Below are 14,819 nucleotides of genomic sequence, written 5' to 3'. Positions count from 1 at the left end.
ACACGTTAGCAAAACTCTGGTTGTGGAACAACTATGATTGGGAACAAGAACTCTGAATTTAAATCCTGAAAAGTGGGATTATTGATCATAGAATCATAGATTTAGAGCTGCAACTTAAAAAAAATGATCTAATCTTACCTCCTCATTTTATAGATTAATAAACCTAGAGAAAGGAAGTTATTTACTCAAGGTCACTTGGCAAATTAGATTCCCCCAAACAGATGCTGACTGCTGTGGACCAAGGGTACATGGTAGGAACTAAGCCAATGCATTTTGTTTATAAAATAAACCAGTATAATTTCCCTAATAATCGTCCAGTAAGGGTCAGGAGCAAATTAGTTGAACTGCCCAGCAGGGAACTGGGAGGGGATTTCCTTCCTGAAATCAAAACTGGCGATCATTCTTCCTTGTTTAATAGCCTTAGCTTCTGAAAACATATTGAAGGAAATATCTTAACAATGAGATAACCACTTAGCCAAAATGTTGATTTGGTATTGTGTTTGACTGAGTCCATTCTGACTTCATTTTTCCTCTGCCTGTTTCAGCCTTGTTTATAAATTGTATTTATAGTGAAGACAGACAGATAATATGAAACAGGGTGTACTGTGCCAGAGGTGGGGACATCCAGACTAGGGCAGAGTTTTGGAGACAGCCTCTTTCCTTGTTCCTGACCCCTTAGTTCCTCAGATCCTGATGCATGTCTCCCAAATATTTTCTGATCTTTACAGTAAAGATTCCCTCATTGCCTGTCCTCCCTCTCTTCCACCCTGTATCTTCCTCTTCCCCTCAAATGCAGCAATTTCAGAGGAAGAGAATAGGAAAGTGATTTTGTTCAAAGCATCTAGTACAATAAGAAAGATTTTTTTTTTTTTTTTGAAGTTAGGAGACACCACGGTTCAAAGCCTCCTTATTAACTGTTTTACAGTGGACAAATCATTTGCCTCCCTAAGCCTCAGGCCCTTCAGAAAATGGGTATGTTGCTTAACCCACAGAACTGTTCTGAGTATCATTCAAGATGTCTGTAAAATGCTTTGCAGACATTAAAACAATACAAACGTCTGCCCTTGTAGTGGAATTCCTCAACCCAGACTTCTAAAATCTTCCCTGGAAGGAAGTGTTCCCACCTTAGAGCATTTATCTAGAGATCAATCTATCAGAAGTCAAGGCTAGAAGATAAAAAAAGTTTAATTGGAATCAACTAATGGATGTGTGCCTGGTGTATGGATAGCAACATCCCAGAAGAGAGAAAAGGCATTTATATAGGATGTTATACAGACCTAGGCTGATATTCCTTGGCAAAAGGAATTCAAGTCAGCCTACCAGGTGGCTAAGTCTTGTTACTTTCCTTATCTGGGAGGCTAACAGGAACAGGATGTCAGGCAGTCTGAAGAAATGTTAACCTTGGGCCCTCAGGAATTGCCAAAGATCAGATTTGTTCCAGTGGGACAGATCCATAGTTAACCCAATTCACATTCCTTATATAGGCAGGAATCTTTAAGAGGCAAAGGTCTCATTCCCTTAGAATCAGTTTAGCTCATGCTACTGTTCAATAAAATACAGCTAGAGGCTCTTTCTGTAGTTACACAATCCTGTAACTCAGTTTCCTATGTCTTAGATATTAGGTGAATCTTCTTCCTCCTCCACTAGATGGACTAGAGCAAAGCAATCATCTGATTACAGGAGAAAGCTTAATCCAGGTCAAGTTGGAAGAGAGATAAGATAATGCTGAAATAAGCAACCGAATTTAGTGTTTTGTTTGCTTTTGAGACTGGATCTCCTTATCTATGTGTTACTCACCCACTGATCCCACTGCAAGGAAGTTTTGACCTGCTCCATTCTTGACCTGGCAGCTTGACCCTTCCTTAAGTCTCTAGCCAGAAGACCTCAGGTACTTATTGTTTGGGCAGCTAGGGGGCCCAGTGGCTATAATAGGGTTCTTTCTAGTGGTAGTCAGAAAGTTGTGGAAATCCCCTTTTGATAGAAGGCACAGGTCCTTCGTGAAAGAATTCACGAACACAAAAAGTTTTAAGTGGCAAAAATGGAAATTTATTGTTGGATGAAAAGTCAGCTTTGCTAAGACACTGACTTCCTAGTGGCAAAGTCCTATTAGGGAAATGAAGGCTGGCTCTGAGAAGAGAATGTCTTCACAGTGGGCAAGGTCCTGGCAGCTATGTCAAAGAGACAAAGCATACTACTTTGGACATTCTGCAAAGAAATAAGTTTAGAAATATCCTTTATAGAAAATCTGAGGCTCAAATTTCAGGTTGAAAAGAAAGCCAAAGTCCCTACGCCTAGATCTCCAATTGAATGGAAATCACTTTTTGAAGGCTTCTGGTATTTGGAATTTCCTGCAAAGGGTCTTCATCAATGGAGTGATTTGCCTTAGAAAAGGCTCAGCCAGGAGAATATGCTCTCATAGACTTTCTGGAGTCTGGGGAGAGTCAGGAATCAAAGAGGACAGAATTTCAGAGTGTGAATTTTATAGATCAAAAGAGAACACAGTTTCACACCCCCATCAGCTAGACTATCAGGCTATCCGTCAGGATCCTCACCAGACTTCAAATCAGGTCTTCGTCACTAACTTGGTCATTAATCTTTTTCTGCCTCAGGTTCCTCAACCATAAAATGTGGATAACATTAGCACCCACCTTCCTGAAGTTGTTATAACAAAATGAATTAGTGCTTGTAAAGTACATAGAAGATACTTAAATGCCTGTTCCCTTTCCTTGTTCATATAGAAATGTCAATTATTTTTTAAAATATAAAGTATTAGTTATCAATAAAAATCAACAAATAAATATTAGCTCTTTTATTTACAAAATAAAATTATATTCTAAAAATATTTTATTTAATACTATTAAAAACCCCAGAGATTCCTGAAAGAAGTGTTGTTCATGTAACAAAGCTTCTAGTATTATAGCTTGTTAAAGGTAGTCAGATCTCATTTCCTCCAGAAAAGGAAAACAGCCACATCTGAGTAGTACTTGCCCAACTGTCTACTCGATCACATTCTAGCTGAGAGCAAGAAATCGAGAACATTGTCTTTAGTGAGACTAGAGGTAGTGGAAATTAAATGGCCCAATCTAATTAATCTGTTTAGAAGCTGCTTAGTTCACCAGAACATTTTGCTTTTTCTATCCTGTGAAAAGGTACAGGTTTTCCATATGGGCCTAGGAACTTTAGCATCTTGTCAAGGGTATATTTTGGGGAGCTGTTCACAAAGACTGCCTGAAAGTTTTCTCTGAGGTATCTTAAACCATTGGTCCCCTATCCCCAAAGAGGTACAAGAGAGATGCAATTGAGCAGCAAAGAGAGAGGCATGTTGTAAACAGTATTGCCCCACCCTCATATTCACAAAAAATCTATACCCATGTCTCATCTCACTCCAACCTCCTTTTACCTAATAAGGGTTTTAATGATATAATGTTTCCTCTATACTTAGGCAAGGGTATAGGGTACATTAATGCAGAAAGGAAAGAAATATGCACTTATTAAATGCCTGCTATGTGCCAGGCACTGTACAAAATGCTTTGTAGATATTATTTCATTTGATCTTTATAACAACATTGGGAGATAAGGTCCCATTTTACAGACAAGGAAACTGAGGCAATCAAGGTTAAGTGACTTGCTCAGGATCACACAGCTAGTAGGTGTCTGACACCAGATTTGAGCTCAGAAATACTCGTCTATTCACTACTACCTAGCTTCTCCTTCTACCAAAGCATATTAACAATTTGTGGTTTTAGAATTTCCTGGAAGCTTTGAGATATTAAATATTTGCCTTAGATCATTTGGGTATTAGATTCTCAGATCTGAATTCCAGTAGTCCTGATTCTAGACATTCAGGTTTTACTTCATTTTATCCATAAAAACTGTGCACAGGCATATAACTAATAAGTATCCAAAATGAGAATCTAGGAATGAGGTAAGGAGGAGTGGAAAAGGAATAGGTTTTGAGAATGTCAAGTTTGCCTGAAAGATAGAAGTCACATAGATAGATTAATTATATCATTAATAACATTAATAATAACAATCCAAATAAATTTATTCCTGCTAAGGCAGAAAAAATACTGCCTTAATTTTGTATTTACTAAGCAAGGATACAATTGTATTCAAGACAAATTATGAGAGACAAGCCAAGAAGCTGATAGAAATTGACAAATTCCAAGAAAACAAACTTAGCAATGGTCCCCCAAGACAAGCAGGATGATTTTCTTACTACTTTGTTAAATTTAAATAACAATTTAAGATCAAATTGCAAAAAAAAAAAATTTATAGTTTCTTGCAAATCATTTAAAGAATTTCTTTTTCCCCTTATTTATCTTAACATATTTTTATTCAAGCTTAACACATTTTAAAAATAAATTGTGAATAAAATGAAGTCAAGTCAGAAAGTATTAAGTGCTTTCCACTGACCAGGAACTGTGCTAAGTGGAAGGAGCAAATACAAGTTAAAAAACAGTTCTTGCCTTTAAGAATCTTATCTCCTAACAAAGGAAAGCAACACATAAGATTGATTTTACAATTCTGATGTTTTGTGTTTTTTTTTTTTTTGTCATTTGAATTTGTTGATTATAATTTTTTTAAAAAAAACATTAAGCTTACCTTTAAAATTGTATGTGATTATATAATATAATGTATATATATATATGTTACATATGTTAATAAATATATCACATATATTATGTGATAATAGCATTTATATAGGTTCACAAAATGCTTTTTGTATATCATTTCATTTAAGCCTCACAACCTATTAAGGTTTTGAGAGTATGAACTATAAGTAAAACCATTATTATAATCACTTTTTTATAGATAAAGAAACAGGTGGAAATAATCTAAATGATTTGCCATGGTCACACATTTGGTGTCAAAGATAGGATATGAACCCTTGTCTTTTTCATTCCAAGTTCATAACTGTATAGCACCTCTACCACACTGCCTAATTGGACAGGCTTAATGAATGTCTGAACCTAAGACATAATATGACATTGATTCACTGTCCCACACTAACTGTTGTAAGAAAGCAGATATGTAATTCTAATTCTTTTTTGTTAACAGAGAATAGAAGGCTCCCTTGATGCAACTTAGAAAACCAATTATCGATGTGGATCCCTGATGTTCCAAGAAGATGAACAGATATTTTCCACATATTCCAAGCGCACTGTAGTACTTACTCATGAATCTGATGGTCTCTTCTTACAAACAGTGATTTTTCTCAGGCCAAGTCATCATTTCTCCAATCCATCCCTGTGTGTGCGTGTGCACGTGTGTGTGTATGTGTATGTTTAATGTGTTACAAAGATTCTAGAGAAAGAAAAGTGCTGCTAGAAATTCTAGGTCCCATTCCATTTCATATTTCAGCCCTCTCTGGAGGAGATGGGTCCTTTTGTCACTGCTTCCCTGATCTTGGGAAAAACAGAACAGAAAAATATGGTTCATTGTTCACGGTCCATTGGGGGTCTTTTGAAACTTGAATATTTTGTCTTGTACAGAGATAGAGAACTTTACAAAGTGTCTACATAAAAAAAAGAAACTTTCCAATTTTATGGTAAAATGCCTGTTCTAGATAAAGGTCCTAAAGCGTTGGGACTATTTTTCACATGTTCCTTCTCATCCTTGAAAGGGCCCAATGTTTTGTGCAAATTTTGTCTCTCTTGAAATGCAAAATGCAGATCAGACCAGAGAAAAGTGTCTCCCTTCTGATATGCCAAGACTGGGAGCAAAAAAAGTCAAGCTATTGGCAATCGAGAACAACTCTTTGGAATGTGATGGTGTGGAGACAATACTCTAATGGAACAGGGCAAATATATAGCATTTAAAAAGTAAACTGAAGCTCAGACACTCCTAATCATGTTTCTTCACTCTTTTTCTTTTTTTTTTTCTTTCAATTTCAAAGAAGGCTGGAAGACAGAAGCTATAATAGAGAGAGTCACCAGCAAGTATTTTTCTTTTTAGCAAATTTAGATTTCTTACTAATTCTTTTTCTTTAATTTATTCCTTGCTACAGACATTCTTGCTTACATCAAATTATTTCATATTGTGTTTAAGATGGGCAGATGCCCTTCTACTAGTTTTGCTCTGGAGTTCCATGTGCATACCTAACTAGTGCTGCTTCCTTCTCCTAGATGACCATAGGCCTGATTGGGGTGGGGGAAGGAGAGAGAGGAGAAAAGAGTGTTTCAATAAATAAACTTGAACTTTCCTTCAAATTTGTGGAATGGTATCTTTATTGCATGGAGCAGACAGTCATAAATAGGTTGAAATGATGCATAATCCCTAGAGAATCAACTAAAAAACTATTAAAAATAATCCACAACTTTAGCAAAGTTGCAGGATACAAAATAAATGCACATAAATCATCAGCATTTTTTACGAAGTCCAACAGCAAGAGATACAAAGAAATTCCATTTAAAATAACTGTTGATAATATAAAATATTTGGGAATCTATCTGCCAAGAGAAAGTCAGAAACTATATGAGGAAAACTACAAAACACTTTCCATACAAATAAAGTCAGATCTAACCAATTGGAAAAATATCAAGTGCTCTTGAATAGGTTGAGCGAATATAATAAAGATGACAAAACTACCTAAACTAATCTATTTATTTAGTACTATACCAAACAGACTCCCAAAAAACTATTTTAATGAACTAGAAAAAATAACAAAATTCATCTGGAAGAACAAAAGTTCAAGAATTTCAAAGGAATTAATGAAGAAAAAGCAAATGAAGGTGGCCTAGCTATACCAGATCTGAATCTATATTATAAAGCAATGATCATAAAAACCATTTGTAATTGGCTAATAAATAGAGAAGTTGATCAGTGGAATAGATTAGGTTCTGTTCATAGGACAAAATAGTGAATAACTATAGCAATCTAGAATTTGACAAACCCAAAGGCCCCAGCCTTTGGGATAAGAATTCACTATCTGACAAAAACTTCTGGGAAAATTGGAAACTACTATGGTAGAAAGTAGGCATAGACCCACACCTAACACCATATACCAAGATAAAGTCGAAATGGGTTCATGATCTAAACATAAAGAATGGTATTATAAACAACTTAGAAGAACATAGGATAGTTTACCTCTCAGATTTATGGAGGAGGAAGGAATTTGTGATCAAAGAAGAATTTGAGATTATTATTGATCACAAAATAGATAATTTTGATTATATTAAGTTAAAAAAGTTTTTGTACAAACAAAACAAATGCAGACAAGATTAGAAGGAAAGCAATAAACTGAGAAAACATTTTTACATCCAAAGGATCTGATAAAGGCCTCATTTCTAAAATATATAGAGAAAATTGCCTCAAATTTATAATGGTTCAAACCATTCTCCAATTGATGAATGGTCAAAGGATATGAACAGACAATTTTCAAATGAAATTGAAACTCTAAATCACTATTGATCAGAGAAATACAAATTACCACTACACACCTCTCAGATTGGCTAAGATGACAGGCAAAAATAATGATGAATATTGGAGAGGATGTGGGAAAACTGGGACACTGATACATTGTTGGTGGAATTGTGAATGGATCCAACCATTCTGGAGAGCATTTGGTAACTATGCTCAAAAAGTTATCAAACTGTGCATACTCTTTGACCCAACAGTGTTTCTACTGGGATTATATCCCAAAGAGATCTTAAAGGAGGGAAAGGGACTCACATGTATAAAAATATTTGTGGCAGCCCTTTTCGTAGTGGCAAGAAACTGGAAACTGAATGGATGCCCATCAATTGGAGAATGGCTGAACAAATTATGGTATATGAATGCTATGGAATACTATTGTTCTGTAAGAAATGACAAGCAGAATGATTTAAGAGAGTTCTAGAGAGACTTACATGAACTGATGCCAAATGAAATGATCAGAACCAGGAGATCATTATACACGGCAACAATAAGACTATAGTCTGATCAATTCTGATGGACATGGCTCTCTTCAACAATGAGATGATTCAAACCAATTCCACTTGTTCAGTGTTGAAGAAAGTCATCTACACCCAAAGAAAGAACCGTTGGAGCTGAACACAACACAGCAATCTCACTCTCTCTGTTATTTGCTTACATTTTGTTTTCTTTCTCAATTTTTCTTTTTCTTCCTTTTTGATCTGATTTTTGTGTGCAGTAAAATAACATTATAAATATGTATACACATATTAATGTGTATTTCAACATATTTAACATGTATTGGACTACCTGCCAGCTAGGGGAGGGAGTGGGAGGAAGGAGGGGAAATTTTGGAACAAAAGGTTTTGCAAAGGTCAATGTAGGAAAAATTGCCCATGCATATGCTTTGTAAATAAAAAGTTTTAATTAAAAAAAATGATGAATAATAATGAGATCATAGATCCCACTGTAATTGCTCATACTTGCTCTTTCAGCAAACTTCAGGTGAATCTCTCTTCTGGCCCTTGGATTCCCTAGGCTTCCAGAGGCTTCCCCATGACCAAAACACTTCATTATGCAATTGAAGCAGACTCTGGGGAAAGATCTGTCACCTCTTGTTAAAACTACTCCTAATGTGAGGTCAGGCTTCAGATTAGCCAATTAGAGTTGATCATATTAAATGATGGTGATAATAATAGCTAGCACTTATATAACATACATTTATGTGCTAAGTGCTTTATACATATTTTCTACCTGGAAAGATTTAACATGACCTAAAACAAAGGGAAGTGAACAGAACCAGGAGAATGTTATGCATTGTAACAGCAATATTGCTCAATGTAGAATTATGAATGACAGCTATTCTCAGCAATACAATGATCCAGGACAAACCCAAAGGACATACTATTTACCTCCAGAGACAACTGATATTGTTTGAATACAGACTGAAGCATGCTATTTTGTCTCTCTTTCACTCTTTTTCTTTTATGTATGTTTTCTTGTGCAAAATGATGAATATGGAAATGTTTTACATGCTTGCACAAGTGAAAAAATTTCCATATTAGCCATGTTTCAAAAGAATGTGTTTATGTTCACATGTACCCACATACATGAAAAATAAAGAAAGTGGGGGGAAGACCCCAAAACAAATGACTAAATAAATGTTTTCTTTTCCTGAGCCAATTGGGATTAAGTGACTTGCCTCTGATTTCAAGGCTGGTGCTCTATCCACTGTGCCATCCCAAATAAATGTTTTTTTTTAATTAATCCTAGGAGGTGGGCACTATTAGTATCTAATTTTACAAATAAGGAAACTGAGGCAAACAGATGAAGTGACTTGCCCAAGTTCACACAGATACTAAGTGTTGGAGGTTGGATTTAAACTCAGTACTTCCTTACTCCAGGCTTAGTATTCTTTGTATTATACCACCTAGTTTCCCAGAACCAGAGAAGGGTTTACAGAGAAGTTCATAGGTTCTATGATATTATAAGATATTTTGATAACTTTTTCAGTATGATTTATATTTCTTATGAATCCTATATGCATGAAACTAAATTATTCTGAAAAGGAGTCTGTCTACGTTGTTATTCAGTCATGTCTGATTCTTCATGATTCCATTTGAGGTTTTCTTGGCAAAGATGCTGAAGTTGATGTGAACTCTAACTATTGTCAATCTTATTCCACTCAAAGGGAGGCCACATTTCTGGGTCTACTTGCTCAAACTGTCAAATCAGTAAGGACAGATAAGGGAACCCTTCCTTCCCCTGAGCAGGCTCACTAGAGATATTCTTGTCCTACAAATAACATTTGTGACCAAAGCACCCTCATTATCTTGTATTCCCATCATGCAGTTGCTGACAGAGACATAATGCACATGGGAGTTTGTTCTCAACAAGAGCCCTCCCTAACTCCTCCCCAACTCTAGACCCTGTTCTTTACTTTCCCTGTTCCTCATCATCTCTCACTTTTAAATAGTATACTTTGACTCACATTTCCCTAGTAGATCATCTTATTACAAAATAAAAGGATTCCCTATGGCTCCCAGAAACTTTTATGAGTTTTTCACATTCTAAACTATTTTCCTAGAATCTGGTGCTTCATCAAAGTGATTTGCCCTTTCCTTCTCCAGCTCCTTTTACAAATGAGGAAACTGAGGCAACAAGATTAAGTGACTTGGCCAGAATCACAATGTCTGAGTCCAGGAAGACTCATCTTCCTGATTCCATACCCCACAATTTATCCACTGTACTCCCATAAGATTGGGGGGGGGAGGGTTATAGGTCTCACCAAATCACCAAAGGGGCCTAGAGCAAAGGAAACAGCTTTAACAGTAGTTTTTTCCCCATTAACCTCTTTTGTTCACACAAAGGATTAAGTGATGTTAGAAATTTTACAGGAATAGCTGTTGTCAAGGATATTTACTTTTGTGGGATACATTAATGAAGAAAAGTTAAAGAAATTGTTGGAAATTATGCTGAGCCTTCAGTTTCTATCAGCCATTGGCACTTTTTTGTTAATTGAGAGGTCAGACTTCTCCTTTGTCTTATTTGCTGTTGAATTAAATTCAACAAGCATTAACCAATTAAGCAATAATATTTATTAAGCATTTATTCAGTGACAGACATTGTACTGAGCATTAAGGATACAAATACTGCAACATATCACAAGTTCAAGAGACATAGTTTCTGGATAATTAGTTATTTTACAAATCATGCCAGTGGATAATTAATAAATGACAAAGATCCTTCATGGAACCCCCTCAACACATATGTCCTTGGAAGAAAGGGTGTTCATCAGGGTGGCAATTGACTCTAATTGGTTAACAATAAGAATGAATATTATAATGAGAGGTGGGCTTATTCTAATGAGGGACTGGGGGACGTGACTCTGATCACTCAGTCTTGGACAAAGAGACTTTTCTCTAGGGCAATCTGGACAAAAGGGGGGGCCACTTCTACCCAAGCCTGCCTGAGTGAAATACAATGGGTTGGAATTCACCTTAGATTAATTCTTTTTAAGGTTCTTTAGTTAGGTGGGGTCTCCCAACCAGGATTGAATGTATTATGACCATCACAGTTGCAGTGTGAGATACTGACCTCTTAAAGTTAAGGTCCTTTAATAGGTCTTAGTTTGAGGCAATGCTCAATCAATGATTAAGACTAGATAAGAAATGAGGTGAGAATGGCCTTTTTTACCTAGTCAAAAAAAAAATCAATCTGGGAAGAGAAGATGCTCAGAGTTTTTGGTCAAAGCAAAGATTTGGTCAATCTCATCCATTAATAATGTCTACAGGCTTCTGAAAACTATTTGGTCCCAATTCAAAAATTGGATTGTTGTGAGAATCAATGAAGAAAATATTTATTTGGTTTTTTTTTCTTTTTCTTTTTTCCATTTCTCTCTTTTTCGTGTGTGTGCATTCTCTTACAATATGACTAATATGGATTTTTTTTGTATGTGCAATCATGTAAATCGTTTTAATATAAAGAATGAAATAATCCATACTTGTAAGGAACTTCATGTTTATTTTTGAACAAGTTCACAAATAATTCAATTACCCAGACAGTAAGCATTTATTAAACATCTCCTATGTGCAGAACACTACTAATCTCTGGAAAAACAAAGAAAGGTTTAAAAAAATTAGTCCTTGTCCTTTAGGAATTCCCATTCTAATGAGGAAAACATGTAAAAAATGATGGGGTAGCAGACAATAGGAGTCCCATCCTTTGAGCATACCTAGTGTTTTTCCTGCTGTAATTCTTCATGTTTCTCTGTAAGCCTGTTCCCAGGCTTGCATAATGGAGACCCTTGCTCTCTACTTCAAAGCAGTCATAATATGACTGTTTCCTGTCTGCTGTTGTTGTTTGTCCTTGATTCTCAAAGAGGACCACAATATCAGGGAAGTGATACCATGACAAGCAAGTGAACTGGATTTAAGTGAGGGAGGGCCATGGGGATGATTTTCCTTAGAAAGGCCAGCCAGGAGGATATACTCTCTCTCTCTCATAGACTCTCCGGAGTCTGGGAGACCAGGAATCAAAGGGGACTGAATTTCAGAGTGTTAATTTTACAGATCAAAAGGGAACACAGTTTCACACCCCTGTCAATGAGAAGATATAGATTAGGATGATTGGGAACAACCCTAGTTGCAGTGTGAGATATTGACCTCTTAAAGTTAAGGTCCTTTAATAGGTCTTAGTTTGAGGCAATGATCAATCAATGATTAAGACTAAGTAAGAAATTAGGTGAGAATGGCCTTTTTTACCTAGTCAAAAAAAAATCAATCTGAGAAGGGAAGATGCTTAGAGTTTTTGGTCAAAACAGAAACAATTGCTATTTACATTTACTCTGAGCCTAAATGATGACCATTGACCTGGGACCTATTATTGATCAATCTATGAGAATCAGAGTAATTTTTTAAAATATATGTGTGTGTATATATGTATATATATATATATATATATACACATATATATATATGTATGTATATATGTATATATATGTATATATATATATATACATATATACACACACATAAGTATGTATATCACACACATACACATTATTTATGTATCTATTTATATCTGTGTATATATGTATATGTGTATAAAGATGTGCATATATATATACATATATATGTGTATATAGATGTGTATACATATATATATACATATATAAATATAAATATATATACATATATATGTGTATATAGATGTGTATACATATATAAATATAAATATATATATATTTAGCTTTTTTGGGCAAGGTAAAAGAAGCTATTCTCCGCCTCATTTCTTATATATCCTTAATCACTAATTGGGCATTAATTGCCATAGTCAAACAGAAACCTGTTAAAGACCTTCACTTAAAAAGGCCAAGGTCTCCCACTGCATCCAGGTCCATCTCTATTCATCCTGATCTATATCTGGCCACTGGATCCAGATGACCCTGGAGGGGAAAGTAAGGCAGGTGACCTTGTCCAGCCCTGCCTCACTTAAATCCAATTCACTTGCATGCCATGGCATCACCTCCTGATGTCATGATCCTCTTCCAGAATGAAAGACAAACAACTTCCGGTCTGCTCACTGTGTAGTTAAGAGAAGGCTTTGATTGCCTAGATAGCATACAAAAGGCACAAATTGGCCAAACTCAGCTCTTTCGTGCAGGCTTTCCTGTAATGAAGAGGATGAACTAACTGCTATGAATTTGAAACTCCTTCCCTCCCCTATCTCTACTCTAGCAATTCATTCCACTCTCAGGAAAACTGTGATGGAAAGAGTAGATTTGAAGATATTGGAGATTAAAGAGAGAATAGAGATGACGAAGGGGGCAATTTATTGGAGAAGAAGGGAAGGAATAGCATATAGAGAGAGGTTCAAATTGTCAAAAATAATGGTTACTTCATCAGAGAAAGAAATGAAAAAAGAGATAGCTGGGGAAGAGGTCTAAATGATGTGATAAAAGAATGAGGAAGGAAGAAAAAACTTTGGGGAAATGGCCTCAATTTGAGGGGGGGAGGTCTGTGGCAAGATCCTTAAGATGGGGGGATAAGAGAGACCTTGAGAAGAGATTGTAATACCTCAGTTTCCCTGAATTATTATGATGTACCCTGAATAAAATTATTGTGGTCACCCTTCCCCCCCCCCCCCATTAAACTCTCACATTCCAGTGAGTCATAAAACTCCAGGTGACTTACCTTAAATGCCTGGGTAGTGCTATTTCCCGCCCTAGACCTGCTGTCTCCTGCTCCAGACTTTCTTGACCCCCAAGATGTCAGGGCTAAAACAATGATTCTTCCTGACATTATGACTTATCAGTGTTCTCTGCCCTTGCCTTTGTTTCCCTTATAGCTGGAGCCCTATAAAAGGCCTGTGTTTTAATTGCTAGGGGTCAGGCATCCATTGAATAAGAACAAGAACAAGAACAAGAGCATCTAGCATTATATTTCTGGAGGTTGAAGGCTTGAAATAGTTGCTGTGAAGACTAAGATAGTATCCTCATTGACAGAGACTAGAGGATGAATCCACATCTCTCCCTATGCTCCCACTCTATGAGTAACTGCATAAGAAGTAAATTTAGAGCAAGAATTAAAGAGAGACATTTTTCTTCAATCCTGCTTCTAAAGCAAATACATAGAACAAGAAGGAAGGAAGGGGAGAGACAGAGACAGAGAGAGAGATAAACACACACACAGAGACAGAGATAGGGAGACAGAGATAGAGAGAGACAAGAAGGAGAGAGAAAAAAGAGAGAGGAAGAAATAATAAAGAAAAGAAAAAAAGAGAAACAAAGAAAGGAAGGAAAGAGGAAGAAAGCAAAAAGAAGGAAGTAAGACTATGCATGAATGGTGATTATTCCATTTGTTAATGAAAGTTTTGTTTCACTTAAATTCTTGACAAAGAAGAGCTTTTACATATAATAGAGAAGGTCTTCATTATGTGAGTATTTCTAATTTCAGACTCTGCCAATAACAAGTTAAATTGTGTTTTGTTCTGGACCTTGATTGCCCTGGTAAAGGGATTTCCCAGTGAGGACACTCTATCAATGCAAATCAGCAGCTGTTATACTTAAAATCTTATTAGAGATTTGCCTGAAAGATTGAATGTCTTGAAATATAACAACTAATACAGAACTGCAGCAAGTATCAAAGGGTCTGGGGCATTCACCCCTTTCCTGTCAAGGAGTTCCTATCTTTAAGGTTAGATACATGAATAGGATTCAGCTCAGAGAGAAACCTGTCTTCTTAAGTTCAAGTTGGAACTCTCTGACTCATTAACCTCTTCTTCAAATCTCTTAGGAAAATCATGTAATCTGGAGATTTGGATCATGTCTAGAAGGGAGTTGTTGTTTTTTATTCATTTTTAAAGAGAACTAATGATGTCATGGAGTGACTTGTGAATGAATTAGATTTAAGTGGTAAGTCATC

At 36.0% G+C, this 14,819-nt stretch overlaps 1 protein-coding gene across 7 annotated transcripts in view; it reads left to right on the top strand.

The window, feature by feature from the left end:
• Positions 1-6,212, top strand: part of PECAM1 (platelet and endothelial cell adhesion molecule 1) — a 111,004-nt gene extending 104,792 nt beyond the window's left edge. For 6 of the 7 annotated variants that reach the window (XM_074260522.1, XM_074260527.1, XM_074260526.1 and 3 more), the window contains one exon: positions 5,062-6,212. In XM_074260522.1, the coding sequence (XP_074116623.1) occupies positions 5,062-5,091 (30 nt within the window). In that variant the 3' untranslated portion in view covers positions 5,092-6,212. The remainder of the gene's footprint in view (positions 1-5,061) is intronic. The other variant, XR_012481119.1, reaches the window with a different exon arrangement.
• Positions 6,213-14,819: the final 8,607 nt, after the last annotated feature.

This window comes from Sminthopsis crassicaudata, chromosome 4, assembly GCF_048593235.1.
Source record: "Sminthopsis crassicaudata isolate SCR6 chromosome 4, ASM4859323v1, whole genome shotgun sequence".
Lineage (NCBI taxonomy): Eukaryota > Metazoa > Chordata > Mammalia > Dasyuromorphia > Dasyuridae > Sminthopsis > Sminthopsis crassicaudata.
This window is presented reverse-complemented; position numbering and strand designations above follow the sequence as displayed.